This window comes from Sarcophilus harrisii, chromosome 4, assembly GCF_902635505.1.
Source record: "Sarcophilus harrisii chromosome 4, mSarHar1.11, whole genome shotgun sequence".
Lineage (NCBI taxonomy): Eukaryota > Metazoa > Chordata > Mammalia > Dasyuromorphia > Dasyuridae > Sarcophilus > Sarcophilus harrisii.
The window spans coordinates 431,834,578-431,854,933 of record NC_045429.1 but is presented as its reverse complement, the minus strand read 5'-3'; the positions used below and the strand labels follow the sequence as shown (position 1 = coordinate 431,854,933).

The following is a 20,356-nucleotide window of genomic DNA, read 5'->3' as shown; positions in this document are numbered from 1 at the left end:
CAAAATGTATATAAATGATCTGTCCCATCTGTTTTTGAGAGGGCAACATATTTTTTAATCTAACTTTTCCCATCATGAAGGAAGATTTGGCCATCAGCTGTACACCTTTACGTTCCTTACCCATATCCTGTCTCCCTCTGTCTCCTCCCTGGCTCATACATCTTTTTCATCCATTTTACTCACGAGATATACTTTTCTGATCTGTTGAATTTCTTCTCGAGATACTTGGCCGAAGTCTTGCTGGGAATCTTCACCATGGAGAGCTCCTTATTATAGCGGGTCAGGTTACAGGGCGTCCTGCAGAGACAGTAATTACTGTCCTTTTCAGCAAGTAGACCTGGTGAAGAGAGACAGGCAGCATTCAGTTCAAATGGTGGTCACTTACTTAGTTTGAATACTTCTAAATGTGGGGAACTCATTCATTTACAAATGGAGCAGTAGTCTCACCAGGATATTTGTGAAGATTAGACCGTGAGGACCCCTTGCCCTGAAGGATGCTCATGAGGAAGCTCATGAGATGCTTGGCTCCTCAAGGATCCCTCAAGAGTCTATATTCCCATCTCTAAAATGGGGAACAACTGATATGTTAGAACCCAATGCAGGACTGATGTTGAGCATTACTGCATAGTGAATTGTCCCAGGGATTTCAGAGCCAATAAGTTGTGTGGATTTTGTTTCCTTCCCTCCCTTTAGCTTCTTGCAGGGAGAGGGAAAAGAGACAGTTCACGTTAGATTTACCCACCTGAAATCTCTGCTTTGTGGCATATGGTGCCCATGAGTCAAGTGATAGAAGCATTAAACCTTACTCTTATCTTTGATATTTTCTTTCTTTCTTCCTATTTCTGAATCTCCTCTGCATCATTTTTTAAAAAGAGGATCATAATAAGAGCAAATGGGAATTCATAGGCCATTTTAAAGATTCATTTTAAAGATATGGAAAATAAGGCCCTGAGAGAGTTCATTGACTTGCCCAAAGGCATGAAGAGTCCGGATTTAATATCAGGCCTTTTCATTCCAAATCCAACACTTTTTTTTCTCAGCACCACACTGTCTGGTCCTTTGGGCAGTGTGGATTCTATCAGATTCTTAATTCAGAAAAGTTTCCAGATCTTTGCCAATTGTTTCCTCTCCCTTCACCCACCCCCAGCCCCAGTCATACAGTAGGCTCCCCATTGCTCTGGGGGGATCAAAATGTGAGTCCAGAACTACCTCCCTCTGGCTTCTAGCCACTCAGAAGTCTCCTCTGAAGCCACTAAAAAGAGTTAGACATTGCTTAAAAATTCTCTCTGTTCATGTGTTTGGAAACCGCTTTGTGAAGTGCTGGGCAAGACTGTTTGGGAGAGGAGAGAAATTCAGGGCCTTAGATGGACTGCTCATTATTTCTCCCAGCAGGCCCTCCAGGAATGATCATCCTGGATGCATGCCAGGAAGGCCAAGGTTTTGGGCCATGGGACCGTAGCTCACGTAAGATAACTGGGATGGAGTCCTCTTTGTGTTAAATCAATCATGTAAAAAGCAGACTCAACTTCTTCGTAATGTGCCATCTTTCATGTCTGAAGGTGACCCTACCTACCATCAGTAAAGCTGTGACTCAGAATGGTTTTTTCCTAGATCTTTCTCGGTTTCTCATTTCTCTCTTTACTCCCCAACTTCTGTCTGTTTCTTGGTCTTGTCCTCTCCCCACTGGACCTCTCTCCTTCCCCCGTGTTCTTCCCATCTCTTAGCTTTCTTTCTATTCTCCAAATCTGTATTTTTCTTCTCCTAATTTCCCAAGTATCCCTCCATTCCTATTCTCACTCTAGTACTCCTATCATGCTTTAGGGCAGGGTTCTTAATATGTATTGTCCCCTTTATCTCTTTGAAAATCTAGTGAAACCTATGGACCTCTTCAAAAGAATGCATAAAAAGAAAATGCAGAGGATTATAAAGGAAACCAATTATTCTCCATTACCTCTTTCTACTCCCCATCTTCCCTCCTTCCCCTCATCCTAACTTCATTCTTCATCTTCTCTTAATCCCTTGGCTCTCTTGTCACCTTTTGATCCTCACTTTATTCTTCATTTTCTTTCCACATTCTAGCCCTTCCTCTTTCTATTTCCTATTTACTAACTAACTTTTGCATCTGATCCTTAGTTCACTATCTTTTCTCTCCTGACTCTTTCCACATCTTCTGACCACCATTTCTTTCTATCTTCGCATCTTTTAATCCTCCCTATTTCTATTTCCCATCCTCCCGCCATTAATTGGCCCTTTGGCTACCTCCTGCTCCTTAGTTTACTGTCTAGCTCATGGACTTCTTTCTCACCATTCACTGAGTTTTCTCCACTTCCCATTCTCTCTCCATCACCTGGCTCCTGGACTTCCTGCTTTTCTGGGCATCTTTTGCTCCTCTGTTCACTACTTCTTGGCTTTCTCTCATCTGATGAGTTTTTCTGCACTTTTCTCTCTCTAGCACCTGAACCTCTGTCCATCTTTCATCACCTCTCTCCACTCACTATTATCTCTATCCCTAATCTCTCCCTCTATTCATTAACTCTCTCCTCTTTCTTCATCTTTTCTCCATGTCCTGATCTTTTCCCATTCCTTTCCTCCCTTTTCTCATTAATTTGTTTCCATCAGACACATCTCATGGCAAGCCCAGATGCTCAGAACCCTCATTCCCGGTCTTTTCCCACCATTACAAAAGAAGGGGAATTTCCTGTTCCCTTCCTCGGAGAGAAATAAATAGTCAAGAGTACTGACCTAAGGCTGGCTCCGCACACTCCTTGTGCTGCTCTGGGGTGCAGAAAGGGGCATCCCCTGCATGGACAGAAAACAGTGATAAAGCGACTCAGGAACTTGCATGTGATTCTTTCTCCAGCATGGGACCTACCATTCAGAGAAGAGACCTTTCTTAGTTTGCACCGCCAATGAGTAGTGAAGAAGATGGGATATGGTTTCTAATAATAAATCATATTCCTATCATGATTTAGGGTTGGGTTTTAATTTTTATTGTCCCTTGGATCCCTTTGGGAGTCTAATGACGCCTCTGGATCCCTTCTCAAAAGAAAGCTTTTAAATGCATAAGAGAAAATGCATAGGATTCCCAAGGAAATCAATTATGTTGAAATAAAGTACTTAAAATATTTTTAAAAACCAAATTCACAGACTCTAAGTTAAGAATCCATGCTTTGGGAACAACAACAGGGAAGGGAATAAGAATTTATATAGTCTATTATGTGCCAGGCACTGAACTGAGCACTTTACAAATATTATTTCACTCATCTTTATCACAACCCTGCACATTAGAGTTTTTATTTCTAGTATCCCCATTTCAAAATTGGGAAAACTGAGGTAGAGAGAGGTGGTGATACTTGACCTTGGTCATATACTTAGCATCTGAGATAGTATTTGAATTTAGGTCTTCCTGATTCCAGGTCAGAACTTTTATCCATTGCAAAAAATTTAGTGCTGGGATATAGAAGTTCAGAAAAAGAGCTTAGGTGAAAGTAGGAAGCAGAAAGCCATTCCCTGTCCCTCCCGGCTCCTGGAGCTCAGAGCTCCTGGCCAGGATGTCACTGACCTGGCATGTGAACCATCCGGCAGTTACAGTTTTCCACAATGTAACGGGTTTCACAGTCAATCCTACAAGCTGTGATGCTGTAAACAGGAAAAAAGTCGAGTCCCATCTCTGAAGATCGGCATTCACCCCAAGGAGGGGGCAGGTAAGTGAGCTGGAAGAGAGGAAGGAAGTAGACATCGGTTAGTGTGGGAGGACTGAGTCTGTGCGGGTTATTATGGAACTCATGCTGGAGCTGGAGTCAGAAAAATATGAGAGTTCAAATTCTATCTCTGGCAACATTGGGACGACCAAAAGCGAGCTATTTAACTTTTCTCAGCCTCAGTTTCTCCACCTGTAAAATGAGGATGAAAACATCTATCAGATGGCCTGGTAAAGTTCTAATGAGAAAGTGTTTCCAATTAGAATGGAAGGCCCTCATGAATAGGGGTGGATTATTTTATTTTCTGCATTGATATCTCTAGGACCTAGCTGGAGTTCCTTTCACACAGTGGTCTTTCGGTCTTTCTTTCTTTCTTTCTTTCTTTCTTTCTTTCTTTCTTTCTTTCTCTCTTTCTCTCTTTCTTTCTTTCTTTCTTTCTTTCTTTCTTTCTTTCTTTCTTTCTCTCTTTCTCTCTTTCTTTCTTTTTCTCTTTCTTTCTTTCTCTCTTTCTTTCTTTCTTTCTCTCTGTCTGCCTATCTACCCATCTATCCACACATCCATCCAGATATCCATCTATATACTCATTCATTCATCCATCCATCTATCTATCTATCTATCTTTCTGCCTAATTACAATTCATCTGTCTGTCTATCTATCTATCCATCTATGTTTTTTAACTATCCACACATCCATCTGTCCATCCATCTATCTATTGATCGATCGATCTATCTATCTGCCTATCCACATCTCTATTTGACTATCATCTCTATCTCTGTCTCCTGTCTCTTTGTCTTTCTCTCTTTCTCCTCAATTCTTGTTGGTTGATTGACTGATAGATACTTATGCACTATAGAAATGTCAGTTATTACTATTTGTAGTGAGGCTCAGTGAGTTTCCTGAGTCACCCAGATAGTGATAGCCAGAATTAGAACACAGATTTTTCTGATTCTAAAACCATTGACATATACAGAAGACACCTAAGGAGTGACTCTAAGCAGCAGAATTTCATCAGACATGTTGATTTGGAGAAAGTCCAAATTTTTTAGAGGGGCAATGATAGCTTTCCATGGTCTAGCTTCAATCTACCTTGCTAAGCCTTCTCCTTCTTTATTCTGCTTTCATTTATCTTTTGCTTTAGCAACCAACTCACTTTTTTTTTGTTCTCAGGACCCTTTGACAGCCTAAAAATTATAAGGAGTTATACCTTTGTTTATGTAGATTACCCCAAATGCTATTTGCTATATTAAAATTTCAAATGTCTTAGTATAATTATGACAATAGTCTTGCCTTCATGAACATCATGAAAGCAAAAGGGTTCCCCAATGGTCTTTAGGTCCCAGAACTTTGAGAAACTGCTGCTCTAAATATGTAATGTTACCTTCCTGTCTAGATCTACTTTTGTGCCAGGGATTCAGGGCCTCTGAACTCTTGCTGTGGAAATGTCCCAGTCTCTGCACTGCCTACTCACAGACAGTCACACACACACACACACACACACACACACACACACACACACACAATTTTTTATTGTATTTTAGTTTTTGTCAACTGATAAGCATTTACTAATAACTAGAGTTCACTTTAAAATCACTTAGTACTTTAAATTTTTTTCCAGAGAATATTTCATTTGATCCTTAAAATAGCCTCAAAAAGTAGGTACTATGACTGGCCCCATATTACAAATGAGGAAATTGAGGCTGAAAGAGTTTAGGTAACTTGCCCAGAATATATGAGGCAGGATTTAAATTTAGATCTTACTAATTCCAAGTCCCCCAGACCACACACTGCATTTTGTAGCTGAATGAGGGATTTCTTTCCTTTTCTCCTGCCTGTTCCCTCTTCCTCTCCCCCACCCCAGCCAGAAAAACAATTTGTTCTCGACTATTTTAATTGTGTCTGACTCTTTGTGACCCAATTTAGGGTCTTCTTGACAAAGACATTAAAGGGGTTTGCCATTTCTTTCTTCAGCTTATTTTATCGATGAAGAAACTGAGGCAAACAGGGTTAAATGACTTGCCCAGAGACACAAAGCTAGTAAATGTCTGAAGCTGGATTTGAACTCATGAACATGAGGCTTCCTGACTCTAGACCCGGTCCTCTCTCCATTCTACCATCTAGATGTCCTAAGAAAAATAAAAGCATTTATATAGCTCTTTAAGGTGACTATCATAAGTCACTGTTGTCATCATGGCTAGAGTGCTGAACTTGGAATTAAGAAGATCTTGATTGAAATCACACTTGAAATACTTAATAGCTTTGTGATCTTGGGCAAGTCAAGTTACTTACTCCCTTTGTCCTCGTCTGTAAAATAGGAATGATACAAACTTCACCTATTTCTCAGGGTCAATGTGAGGACTGAATGAGATAATTTTATATGAAGGGCTTTGAAATATAAACTCTAATCTCTGGTAGTCAATTTTTATCTGAGAATATTTGGTTTCAGCTATTTTTTCCTCTCCTCCCTCCTTCCAGAAAGCTGGGGGACAGCCCAGGAAGCCATCTGTCTCTCCCTGGCCAGGGGAAGCAGGTTTTCGAGGTTGGCCCTGGCAATCTGAAACTTTAGGTGTACGCCATTCACATGGTAAATTCCAAAGCTGCAGAGATCGGAGTGTCAGTACAGGACCCAGTGCCTGGCACATAGTAGGTACCTAATATATGTTTATTGACTGATGGATTGACCATGAGCAAGCCACTCAGTTGCTTTGAGAATCTGTATTTTTTCCCTGCCAAATCCCTTGTTGGGTCAATCAACCAACCAACCAACCACTAAAAATTTATTAATTGCCTATTTTTCACCAGGCACTGTACAAGGTGCCAGGGATACAAATACAATGAGTGCAAGAATCCTTTTCTCACAGAGTATACATTTTCACAGGCAAAACACATATGCATTTATATAGATTAAATACAAATAAATTAAAAGTAGTTAAATGCAAGGCAGGTAGGTGGCTAAGTGGATAGAGCATCAGCTCTGGAATCAGAAAGACTTATTTCCAAGAGTTCAGATCTGGCTTCAGACACTTATTAATTGTGTGACCCTGCAAAAGTCACTTAACCCTGTTTCCTCATCTGTAAAAGGAGCTGGAGAAGGAAATGGCAAACCCCTCCAGTGTTTTAACCAAGAAAACCTTAAATGACGATATGAAGAGTTGGACACAACTGAAAAACGACTGGACAGTAATGATTAAGCGCACAATCGTCTTGGAAGGAGAAAAAGGCTTTATGTAGAAGGCTGTGCTTGTGTTCTCCCTTGAAGTAAAGAAGGGATCCTGTGAGGCAGAGGGATGGCATTCTGACACGTGGGATGACCTTGGCAAAGATATGGAGCTAGGAGATGGCTAAAGGGCCAGAGACCAGTTTGGCCAGGCTGCAGGTTTCTAAGGCTTGTCCCACCTTTAGCCATCTGGTTCTCAGTTACAGTCTCTCTGTAGGGGCTTTCCATGCCTTTCTGTTCTCTCTGACAAGCTACTGAGGGCTCTTTTCATTTGTTTCCTCGAGTGATCCAAGTGCAAACTTTCAATCTGGCTCACCCAGATGGAGGGGCTGCTATCGGAGACTGAGTTTATGGGGCTGGTTTTTATTCTGATGTTTTTATTGCAGTGTGTGGGTTGATTTAAGCATGTCTACAAAGGATCGTATTGTGTTTGCTTCTAGAGGCTCCTTTCTGACATCCCTGCTCAATTAGAACAAAAACGAAATCATCAGTGAATAATGGAGGCATCAATGGCAAGACGGTTAGGACAGGTACCTTGGGAGCAACTCCCTCACGTCAAGATTTATTTCCTCTGAAGACACAGGCCAGCCCATGCTCTGCCCTGCCGGAGCATTTAATTTCAGAAGTAAAAAGAGCGGAGACTGACCCAGCACCAGAAACTACGACTGAACATAAATCTTTTTGCATTGACTGGGGCTCAAGGAACCGCTGACCCAGCAAGTCTTGGTAAATCAGAAAAGGATTAAAGAAACACCCAGCCAGTCATTGCTCCCCTGTGATGTGCCCTGGGTGCCCTGAAACAACAAAAGGGGAGAGTACCAACAAATTCACCATTTACATTACCAAAAGAGTTTTCCTCTCAGAAATGGATTCTAGGTTCCTTACTAATGGAGGGTTTAATATTTGAGGTCATGAATGATGTGAATCATGACCCACTGGTCAATCAGAAATGATGCGAACCATGACCCATTGATCAATCAGAAATTAAGATTGCATCTCTCTGGTGATATAGAAACAAATAGAACTTGTTTATAGACATTCCATTTACACTAAACTTGGCAAGAAACCACCTTATGCTTTCTGTTTTGTAGAGGAGTCATCATGGTACATTAGGACACTGGCTAGAATCAGAGAACTTGAGTTCAAATCTCACCGCTGATCATTTTTACTTGTATATCCTTCAATAAGTCACCAAGAGTAGTTGGGTGTCAGTAAAATGGCAAAGACATCCTGGATGAGCTCTAAGTTGATTTTCAGCTTTTGCTCTATGATCAGGCTCATAGATATAAGAGAGACGGCAAGACTTGGCAGTGGAAGAGCTAACCTTGAAGACAGAAGGACTTTAGTTTAGGGTCTAGGCTTTGACACATACTGACTGAATGTGACTCTGGACAAATGACTTCCACTTCTCAATACCTAAAACAACTCTCTAAGACCATAATTTGCAGAGAATTGACCTGAATTGGTAAAAAAAGAATTTCCTTATTCAGGATCTTCTTATACTAATGAAATGAGAGGCCCAGTGTCTATGGGTAGTAGACGTGTTATTTCTCCCCTAGAACATAAGCTCCCTGAAGACAGGGAATATTTCATTTTTTCTCTGTAGTCCTAGAACATAAGCTATAATAGATACTTTAAAATGCTAAAGAATGAATGAATCTTTCATGTAAATTGAGAGTGGCTGATTTCTCGCTGGGTGCTCATAATATTTTACTTATCTGGAATCTTATTATGTGTTTTAATAGTTGGCTATATTATGATGATGATGATTATTGGATAAAACCTATGATTTCATCAGTATGTGGAACTTCATGTGGCAATATAACTGTTCTGGGCAGTGAGAGGTTAAGTGATTTATTTGTTCAGGTGAAATAGTATTTTGGCAGAGGCAGGATCTGAACTCAGGTCCTTTAAGGTCTTTATCCACCAAGTCAGGCCACATCTGTTGGAGGTTTTTAAAAATTTTCTAAAATGTTAAAATAATTGGGGGCAGCTAGGTGGTGCAGTGGATAGAGCACCAGCTCTGAAGTCAGGAGGACCTGAGTTCAAATCTAACCTCAGACACTTAGCACTTCCTGTCTGTGTGACCCTGGGCAAATCACTTAACCTCAATTGCCTCAGCAAAAAAAAAGAAAGAAAGAAATTAAAATAATTATAATAAATAATTATAAAATTAAAATAATTACAATTAAAATAATATAAAAAATAAGATTTTATAAATATCTTAATTATCAGGGCTCAGTCTAGTAGAGCCCATTGAAAGCCCAAAGAGGGATGGAGTCTAGTGACTCTTTCTACCTTACATCCAGATCTTTCTCTATCCTAATCTGTTCTTACTTTGAATCTCTGAACCAAACTTCCTCACTTTTATTGCCTCAGACCAACCCTTTTCTTCCTTCTCAGGTTTGGTCTCTTGGTTTCTCAAACAGCTGCAAGGTCCAGACACTTTTTATCCCCATCAGTGTCTGTTTGATCAATTCCTCTTCCTGCTACCCAGAGCCAAGCACCTGAGCCGACTTGGGCCATATTGAGCTTCTCCCCCAGCTGACATGTGTTGCCCCCAGCTGGGCTTTGGCTGCTCTGACTATGCAGCCAACAGTGCTTATGGCACCGGGAACTGGCTGGCGTCCCTGGCTCCCTGGGTTTATGGAGATAACGATGATTGTTATTACATCTTGGGCCCCAGACTTATTGGTTGGGACTGTCAATTACCAGGAAAATCAATGGGAAAAGAGCATTTCATTTTTGCAACGCAGAATCTTTCCCGTCCCCCCGCCCACCACTTCTCTTTCCACCGCTAAAGGTTAAAGTCATGTGAACTACATATAGAAAATGCCTGTAATTGATGCTGCTCTGAAAGTTAGGGAAACCACTGGCAATCTGTCTCGTTCCCATCTACCAAAGTAAGATCCACCAGAGTAATGAAGGCCCAGGAGCCAAAGATCATGCTGCTAACAAAAGCATTTACAGAGCACTTTACAGTTTGCAAAGCACAAACATATCTCATTTGATCTTCACAACTACTCTGTGAGGTAGATGCTGTTCTTATCATCCCCATTTGCAGAAGAGGAAACTGAGGCTGAAAGAGGTTTAAAATATTACACTTCTAGTAAGTCTGAAGTTATGCTTGATGATGTAGTGGATAGAGCACCGGTCCTGAAGTCAGGAGGATCTGAGTTCAAATCTGGTCTTAGACACTTAACATTTCCTAGCTGTGTGACCCTGGGCAAGTCACTTAACCCCAATTGCATCAGCAAAATATATATATTTGAACTCGGGTTTTTCTTCTCTGTCCCTACGTTCTGTCCACTGTACCAGGAGTCTCTTTATACTTCTCTCTGGGCATGAGAGTTTGCAGAAGAGCCCAGAATATTCAGGGTGCTCCTGAAAAGGAAGACCCTCAAACAGAATTAAGAGAGCTTCTTGATCAGTCAACACTCTGGCTTATCCACTGGGCTGGGATCCCTCCATGGTCCATGTCAAGTACTAAGGAACCATTTCGAATCAGTCTTTCCAAGGAAACAAGTAATGAGGTAGCATTGTAAGGTGAACATTTTCCATTTCTGAAATCAGAAGACCTAAGTTCCATCTCACCTCTGACATTGTGGAACTTTGTCAAGGTCTATAAAATCAATTCTAAGGGAAGCTTCGGGGCATTGGATTGCATTTGATCTGAAGCTGGGAAGACGCATCTTCCTGAGTTCAAATCCAGCCTCAGACACTTACTAGCTGGATTATGGGCAAGTCAGTTCACCCTTTTTGTCTTCTGATGGGACTTTCTTGGCAGAGATACTAGAATGGTTGGCCATCTCCTCCTCCAGCTCACTATGCAGATGAGAAAACTGAGGCAAACAGTCACTGAGGGTTGTGACCTGCCCAAAGTCACACAGCTAGGAATATCTGGAGCCAGATTTGAACTTATGAAGATGAGTTTTCCTGACTCCAGAGCCAGTACTCTTTCCATTCTACCATCTAATTACTCATCTAAAGGTACAAAAATATTTGTGGATATATAATATTCCGTAGATATATCTTAGATAAGCAGATAGACATAAGATACACAAATAGTAGGTAATGTCAGAGGGAATTAGTAGCTGGAGGCCCAGGAAAGGTCTTCTAAAGGAGATAACCTTTGGGAAGAGTCTTGAAGGAAAGCCAGGGTTTGGAAGAGCAGAGGGAGGGCGTTTCGGTCAGTATTAAGGCAGTGAGGTGGGAGATGGGATGTCCTTTGAGGAGCAACAAGTGGCTGGCCCATACTATGAATGTGAAGAATTAACATGACAGACATCTGAAAAGACAGAGAGAGACCAGGTTGGAAATAGCCTTTAATGGCAAACCTAGGAGTTTATGTTTGATCCAGAAGGATGCATCATGGGCTACCCCATTCGGTTCAAGGATGAGAATCCCCCAACCTGCCTGCTTTCTCTGAGCTACAGCAATGTGCGTCCATCTGTGCATTGCTAACAGTCCATTATAATCACATTTTCATCTGGATACAATTTCTGGGACTCGTGCTATTGATGCGTTCAGCAGCATTGTTAACATTTTCAGAAAACCGCCTCTGCCTGTCATTTGTCTGAAATGTTGAGTGGAGAAATGTTCTTCTGGCGGCTTAGCAGAGGAGTGGGAATGGCCACTCCATGGGGCCCCTAAGTGGGTCTCCATTGCTACTATTGTTCTTTCCAGTCAAGGGAAATCTTATTCCACCTGTAGCACAAATCACTTTAAAGACTTCATGGACGTTTTCTTGGCAGAGACACTGGAGGGTTTGCCATTTCCTTCTCCAGGTCATTTTACAGAGAAGGAAACTGAGGCAAATGAGATGAAGAGACTTGCCCAGAGTCACATAGCTGGAAAGTATTAGAAGCCAGATTTGAACTTTGGAAGTTGAAGCTTTCTGACTCCAGATCCAGCACTCAATCCATAGGACCCCCATTAGAGGGGGTCTTTGAAGGAAAAAAAAATGAGAGTTTGGGTTCCTCAGCTCAGGTCTCTCTGTGCTGCTATTAGATCTTGAATTTCTTCTTTATTGTCCCAACCCATGAACTGAATAAATAACAAGAATTAAACCTGTGCCAGGTTTAATTATTATCTCATTGGATTCTCATAACAAACCTGGGAAGTAGGTGCTATTATTATTCTCCTTTTACAGATGAGGAAACTGAGGCACAAACATTTAAGCGATGTGGCCAGGGTTGCACAGTGGCATGAGCTTCCAAGATCATAGTTTCTTAAGGGCAAAGATTGTTTCATTTTGGGTTCTGTATCCCTAGAATCAAGCACAGCAAGTGCTTACCAAATTATACCAGACTTTTATGTGGCACAGGAAATCCAGCTTTAGACTCTGGCCAGCTTTGTGCCTCACTTTTCTCATCTGTGAAATGGGGATAAAAATAGTATCTCCCTTTCAGAATTATTTTAAGGATCAAATGCCATAATATTTGTAAAGCACTTTGCAAAACTCATTGTATTATAGAAACACTGCAATTGTAAACTCTTAATAAATGCTCATCAATGGATAGATCAATTTCCACTAGGAATTCTTTCCCATCCTGCTCCTGTCCTGCCCTTCCCCAAGGCCCTTTTGCTACACCTACACTGCTAGCATCTACAGTATTTTTCTTTTTAAAGAAGAGTCCCCTCATTTCCTGGTTCACTCTCTCCATCTCATAGCTGTAGTGTCATGAAGTTGGAGATCTGGATGAGTGATGAGTGCGGAAGCTGAAAAGGACAGAGGGAAAAGGAGCCAGAGAATTTTCCCTAAGGGTAGTAGCAATTAAAATTGAACTTCAAAATGATCCAAGAATAGGTGGCTTAATCTATGGAGGACTAGATTAAATACATGTAAATCACATGCAAATCTACTCAGCACTCCCTTAACATTTATAACTGGATATATCTCCTAGGAAAATTTTAGAAGGGACCACTGATGGAAATCAAGAAGTCAGCTGGAAAGAGGTACAACTTTTGCAATATATGTATAATAATATATGTATGTGTTCATACACACTTATATGTACCCTATATATGGTTGCATGTGTATACTATATATATATATGGTATCTGTATACACATACAACACAGTTATATACCCATATATTATATATACATATATATATACACATGTACATACATCATTTTTCTTCTCTGAGACACTGCCTTTCATTTGGCAAAATGCAGAATTGGTTCTTGCCTTCCTGACAAAACAGAACTCGCCGTGTACCTTCTCATGTGTGCTTGTAATATCACAGAGTGCCAGATGCAAACTGTTAGTCATCTTTAGCTAAGAGAGGGCCCCAGGTGCTTCCCTCCGTGTTCCAGAGGAGAATAAGTAATCACCCTCTCAAATCATGTTGGGTGCTTCTCTGAGGCTGATCCACGTAATGCTCAGCCCTTTGAGATGGAGGTGAGTAGCCCAGCATATGAAGCAACTACAAGTCACATTGATGCATGTATTTATCTCCTGCCTATTTGCAAAAGGACATGCTACAGCGGACCATGTGAAAGATAACAGCAAATGGAAAATCACAGATTAAAAAAAGCAGGGATGATTAAAAAAAACCATCATTGTCATTATCATAAGAAATAATAAAGGTTGATAAAGGGTAACCATCACTGGGTTTGTTGAATGTAATTGGAGGTAGTTTATCTCCAGATGGAGCCCATGAAATGGCTACAATCCAAGAGTGGAATTGAAAGACCATTGATGGACAACATCCCCGTGAATGAACTCAACAATATGTTAACAAAAGAACACTGAGAAAATGACTGAATTATGGGGATTTTTTTTGGAAAAGGAGGGGTTTATGATGGACCAGATCATTGCTACCAGAAATGATAGCAGATATTATCCTTAAGGAGTCTGGACTAGTGACCAATGAGGATTATGGAAAGAATTGGGGGAAAATACTGCAGGTTTATCCTAGTAATAATCACTGTCAGTATTTATATAATATTTGAAAGTTTTAAAAATGCTTTACATTTGTTCATTTCATTTGATGCCTAAGATGGCATGATTGGGTCACTAGAATTTTAGACAGACAGAATTATACATCAGAAGCTTGTTCTAGGATTGACAGATAACAAGTCTCTATACTACAAATACAGACCTCATAGTATTTTTGAGAACCTAACCATTTCACTGTTTTGGAAACAGGACATGATCACTCACCAAACTATTGCTCACAATCATCCACATGTACTTAAGAAAAATATTTTCAGTAAAGAGTTAGGGCAAGGAATAAGCCCTTATTAAGCTATTCTATGTACTTTACACATATACTTTATATTATACATATTACACATATACTTTATATACACATATACTTTACATGGGATCATTTGATCCTCACAACAAGCCTGGGAGATAGGCACTATTAGTATTCCCATTTTACAGTTAAAGAAACTGGAGCAGTGATTAAGTAGGGCTTTTTAAACTTTTCTCACTTATCCTGCCATCTAGGGGAGGGGGTGGGGGGTAAGAGGTGAAAAATTGGAACAAGAGGTTTGGCAATTGTTAACGCTGTAAAGTTATCCATGCATATAACCTGTAAATAAAAGGCTATTAAATAAATAAATAAATAAATAAACTTTTCTCACTTGCAACCCTTTTTTGCCTGAGAAATTTTACGTGACTCTAAGTATATAGATATTAAAATAAGGACACAAATCAAACATTAACCGATAATAAATCATAATTTCATGACCTCTATATTCAGTCATGAGACCCTATATGGAGTCATGAACCATGGTTTAAGAAGCTGGTATCCCATAACTAGTAAATGTCTGAAGTGGGATTTGAATTTAGGTCTTCATAACTTCAGGACCAATGCTCTATCTACCTAGCCGCCAAACACGTCAACCTACCAAATGCTCATAATCTCTCAGCAACATGGGATAGAAAGTTTACAAAGGATAGAGATGTACTAGAAGAGATAAAAATAATGTGGGAATAGGCTTAGGTACATATCATCCCTGTCATCCTGTTACTGGAGATGCTTTCAGCGAGTCTACAGAAGATGCGCTTACATCTTAATAGGATTGCTCAGCAACAAAAAGGCAGCTATTTTAACCAGCTATATAATATTCATCACATCAAACATTCAAAAATAAACCTTGGATAGTGACTTGTCCCAGGAATATCTCTTTCTGAACTCCATAGCCATATGAAATGACATAATAATGATCACAATGAATGTAATGGAATCCAATTGTCCTATAACAGATGATGAACAGGCTGATTTCAGAAAAACCAGGAAAGATTTACATGAACTGATACTGAGTGAAAATTATGAGTTCCAAATTTAACCTTCTTTTCTCTTCTTCCCTTATCCTTCCCTGAGACGGTAAGCAATCAGATATGGGTTATACATATGCAATCATGTAAAAGATATCCACATTGGTCATTTTGTATAAGAATGCTTAAATAAAAGAAAAAGAAAGAAAGAAAATGAAAAAAGCATACTTCATCTTGTTTCATACTTTCTCTCATTTGATTCTCACAACAAACTTAGGGAGGGGTCCTGTTTTTGGATATTATTATCCAAACATTCCAGATCAGGAAATTGGAGCTCAGAGACATTAAATGACTTGTCCAGAATTACACAGCTCATAAGTATCAAAGTTGAGATTTAAACTCAGGCACTCGACTCCAAGCCTAACACTTTCCACTGACTTATATTTATATGATAGCTTATATATTACAAATCATTTTACTACATAGTTTGATCTTTGTAAATATTTTGTTAAGATTAAGAACCAACTTTATAAACATTTAGTAGCTGGATGCCAGACCAGGTAGAGGATGCATTACTTTCTGTCCTGTTCTGTTGAACATTTTCATCACTGACCTGGACAAGCTATGGACAGCACATGTATCATAAATGCAGATGGCCCAAAGATGTGAAGAAAAACTAACATCCTGGACAACAGCATCTGCATGGACCACTATCCTGAAAGTCTGAAATGAAGGACTACAATGAAAAAAAATGAAACTCAGGAGGGACAAATGGAAAAACTTTAGTTAAAAAAATCATTTGTTTTTTCACATGAGAAAGATTTATGGGTTTTAGTGAACAAAAAGCTCAATAGCAACCAGCAGGATGCCACATTAGCTAAAAAAAACAAAAAACAAAAACCCCAAACAACCAACCAACCACATGCATTAGAAAAAGGGAGTTTTTCCTATATTCAGTGCTAGTCAGGTCACATTTGGAGTATTACATTCAGCCTCGGACAAATCATCTTTTAAGAAACACACTGATAAGTTGAAATATATCCAGGAAGATGAAAGATCCTCCACCCAAGATCTGGAGCAGGAGCAATGCTTCCCACTATCCATTTTGTCTGTCCTGATCCATAGTCCAATAGATACTATGAAGATTATCAGGTGGTAGATTTTGGCTCAGTATAAGAAAGAACTTTTTAAACAGCTAATTTTTGCCTGACAATAGAATGGACTGTGAGTTCCTCATCACTGGAGATGCTTGAACAAAGCTAAGGCTAGAGATGCTATGGAGGAGGTTACTTATGGTGTGAGAAGTCTCTCATTGCTCCAAATTTCTGAATCTGTATTCCTAAGATTCAATGGAAATAATGGAAAGATGATTGCTTCTGAAGTAAGAGAAACTGGGTTCAAAGTTCACTTCTGATGTGTTTTAGCTGTGCCATATTGGACAAATCATTTAACCTTTATACACCTTAATTTCCTCATATTAAAACGGAGACAGACTCAATGGTGTCAGTGGCCTTTCTAGCTTCCAGTCCCTATAACTCACTTAACCCTTTTGTGCCTCAGTTTCCTCATTTAAGAAAAGGGGGTTGTACTACACGGTGTCTGAGGTCCCTTTCTGTTTCAAAACTATAGTCCTATAACACTACTATTGGGTGTTGAATTTGGTCCCAAGTTTCTTGATAGCTAAAAATGAAAAAAGCAAATAGAATGAGTTACAATTTTTTTTTTGCTTGTCAAAAGCAAACAAATTCATCTAAAGATGCTACTCAATTCAAAGAGTAATTTATCATATGGGTCTTTATATAAGAACTACTGAATCATGTAGGGAGTAGTGTCTTCAAAAATTCATAAGTATATATCTAGTTTATGTACTCCATCACTTTTGCATTTGGGCCCATGTATTATTCCCATTTAGAAATCTTGGCTGCTATTTTGGTTATAATGGGAATTCCTAAAATTCAGTCACATATATAGGTGATGATCACTTTTGCTGAACTCTTTCTCTACCTTCTGGTTTTGGCTTTTCCTTTCCCAAGTTGTGTTCTGAATAAGGGAAAAATCAAGTACATATTCTATTTTAAAATCTTAATTGATATATTTTGCCTTTACACAAACTTCATTTCCAAAATTATCCTTTCTTCCCTACTGAGCAAACCATGCATTATAATAAGAATTAAAAAAGAAGGGAAAAAGCAATCCAGCAAAAGCAACAAGTCACATCAATTGTATATGCAATAATATATGGAATACATCTACATCCATTTTTTCCCACTTGAGCTAAGAGTAGAAAAAAGTGAATTGTCTCAATTTTTAGGGGAGAATCAATTATTCAATGTGTGTGCTCTCTCTGTTTGTATTATTATAGTCATTATGTATATCATTTTCCTAGTTCTGTTCTACATCAGTTCATATAAGTCTTTTCACGCTTCTCTGAATTTTTCAAATATCCATTACTTTTTACAATGCAGGAATATGCTATTATATTAATGTACCACAGTTTGTTTAGCTATTTTCCAATTAATGGATATCTAAATTTTCCTCATGATAGTTCAGCTATGAATATTTGGGTATATATGAACTCTTTATTTCTGGATTTTGGGCAAAAGGGTATCAGTCACTTAAAAATCAGAATTCTAAATTATTTTCCAGAATGATGAGATCAAGTCATAGCTTCAGGTATGGTACGTTAGTGTTTTTGTTACGCCGTAGACTCAACAACATTGACTATTTCCATCTTTTCTCATCTTTATCTATTTGCTGCACGTGTCATTCAACATCAGTTATTTTGATTTGCATCTCTCTTCATTTGTGATTTGAAACAATCTTTCATTTGGCTGATAATGGTTTGCAATTCTTCTTTTGAGAACTACTTGCTCATATTCTTTAACCATTTATTATTTTAAAATGAATGTTGGGCTTATATATTTACATCTTGGCTATCAGGTGTTAATAAGAGATATTTGACACAAATGATTTTTCTAATCATCATTTTCCATTTGCATTCTAGCTACCTTGATTTTGTTCATGCAAAATCTTTAAAATTTAATGTAATTAATGCTATTTAATTTTTTTTGCAATTACCTCCAACCCTTGTTTGACTAAGAATTTTCCTTCTAGTTATACTTGTGAAAGATATCTGTCCTTATTTTCTTATAACTTTTTTTTAGTGGTGTGACTTTGTATTTCAGATCACATAGCCATTTTTGAGTTTATTGTCAAGTTGGAATTGTACTTATAGATGGATTTGGAGAATGCCACATTTTTTAATGAAGCCTTCTCAGATTCTTCTACTTAGATATAATACCTCTCTAAAAACATTAATATACCACAACTTGGTTGGTTGTTTCGTAATTAATGGACAGCTAAATTTGTTCCTAGATGGTTACTACCACAAAAAATTCTATTAGGAATATTTTGTTATTTTTATATATTCTTCACTTCTGTATTTTTGGGTCAGAAAGGTTTTTATTACTAATAGTATCTTGCTTATATTTCTTTTATTATCCTTTTTATCTTATTTTTGAGAGGCAGTATGGTATAGAAAATAGGGCACTTGACTTGGAGTTACAAAGATCTGGATCCAAATCTTGCTTTGGATACTTGTAAGCTGTGTAATCTTTACAAGTCACTTAGTGTCTCTGGGCCTTAGTGTCTTCATATGTAAAATGAGTAGGTTAAATTCAATAAATTCTGACTCCCTTTATGTTTTAAATCTATGACTCTATGACCATCATGACATTCTGTTTTTGTTTTTGTTTTTCAAAGAAGGTAGTAAATGTAGGAACATATGAGCAAACAAAAGAGTTTTAATGCCATGGAAAGAGCATTGAGTTTAGAATAAAAGGATCTAGATTCAAATCTTAGCTCTGTCATTTACTGTGTGGGTAGTAAATTGGAAAAATTGGTTAATCTCTCTAGTCTTCAGATTTCTAATCTGTAAAATGAGGGAACTGAGCTAGATAGTCTTTATGGTCCCTTTCAACTCTAAGTCTATGATTCTACTTTTCTAAATCTTTAAAGCATAGAAATAACTGTATCCATTGTACACTGAATTCTTACCCTAAAGTAACCATTAGCCTGTGATTTGCTGTCCTAGTCACTTCAGCTACCTCTGAAATATTACCCAGTCTGACTCTCCTCTGGTGCAGCCATCAAGAGATATCAAAGAAACAACAGGGTTCTAAATTCTCTTGGCCTACTTTAAGATAATCTTCCTGAAAAAAATTCTTAATTTACAAAACAGATCAATTGAGGGTAGTGACGGAATATTCTCATTACAGACATGCCTTGAACTGAACAGATTCACTAGAGCTTCCTTTAAATAGAAACTCTCTTTAGACTCTGCTATACAGAACATTAACTATTTGACTGAGAGGCTGAAAAACAGAAAGGCAGAGATGAAAAAGGAAACATATCGAAAGTGTTGGAAATCTTTGCTCTGCAGAGACTAGACAGAAATGAAGATTAAGCAGGACTGAAACACTAACGTAAGTCAATAGGAAGAAGAAAGAATTTAATTTACAAAATTCGATTTATAGACATCCCCAGGAAGATACCTTTTGTGGAAAGCAAGGTACACCATACCTGTTGCTTTCTATCATTAAAAAGCTTAGCTATGTGTTATTGGAATGTGCTTTGAAAAAGGGAAATGTCCATGAAATAAGCATTTATTCTTCCTGTCTAATTTATCTTGCTCTCCGTTTGGGTAGTTAAATAGCTCCCGTCAGGATCTGTCCAATCTGTTTACAAGTCTGGTTGATTCATTGCTTACATTTTCTGCTTCCTTTCTATTCGTATGTTAATTCTTTGCTGCTACAGATTAGTTCCTTTATCTAAGCATTGACCAAAAGTAAAATTGACCAGATAAAAGAGGCCATTCTTTGCCTCAGTTCTTACCTAGCCTTAATCACTGAATGGACTTTGTGTCAGTCAAACTGACATCTGTTAAAGACCTTAGCTTCAAAAGACCAAGGCTTTCCACTGTGTCCAGGTTGTCCTTCGCTTGTCCTGATCTATATCTCGCCAAGATGGCTCCAGAGGAGAAAAGTGAGGATGGTTATTTTGCAGAGCCCACCCTCACTTAAATCCAACTCCCTGGAATGCCACAGCATCGCATCATTATGTCATGGCCCTCTTCCAGAATAAGGGACAAACAATAGCCAAAGTAGTAGTCTAACTCATTGTCTCAGTATCCATCAAAGAGGAAAA

The 20,356-nt window shown here is 38.7% G+C and overlaps 1 protein-coding gene across 1 annotated transcript in view; it reads right to left on the bottom strand.

Annotated features, from left to right (window-relative positions):
* LOC100919698 (acid-sensing ion channel 2) overlaps positions 1-20,356 on the bottom strand; it is a 331,481-nt gene that overhangs the window by 17,176 nt on the left and 293,949 nt on the right. Inside the window, exons 4-6 of the mRNA XM_031967604.1 lie at positions 3,563-3,713; positions 2,743-2,799; positions 184-337 (exon numbers count right to left, since the gene is read on the bottom strand). Of these exons, the coding sequence (XP_031823464.1) occupies positions 184-337; positions 2,743-2,799; positions 3,563-3,713 (362 nt within the window). The remainder of the gene's footprint in view (positions 1-183; positions 338-2,742; positions 2,800-3,562; positions 3,714-20,356) is intronic.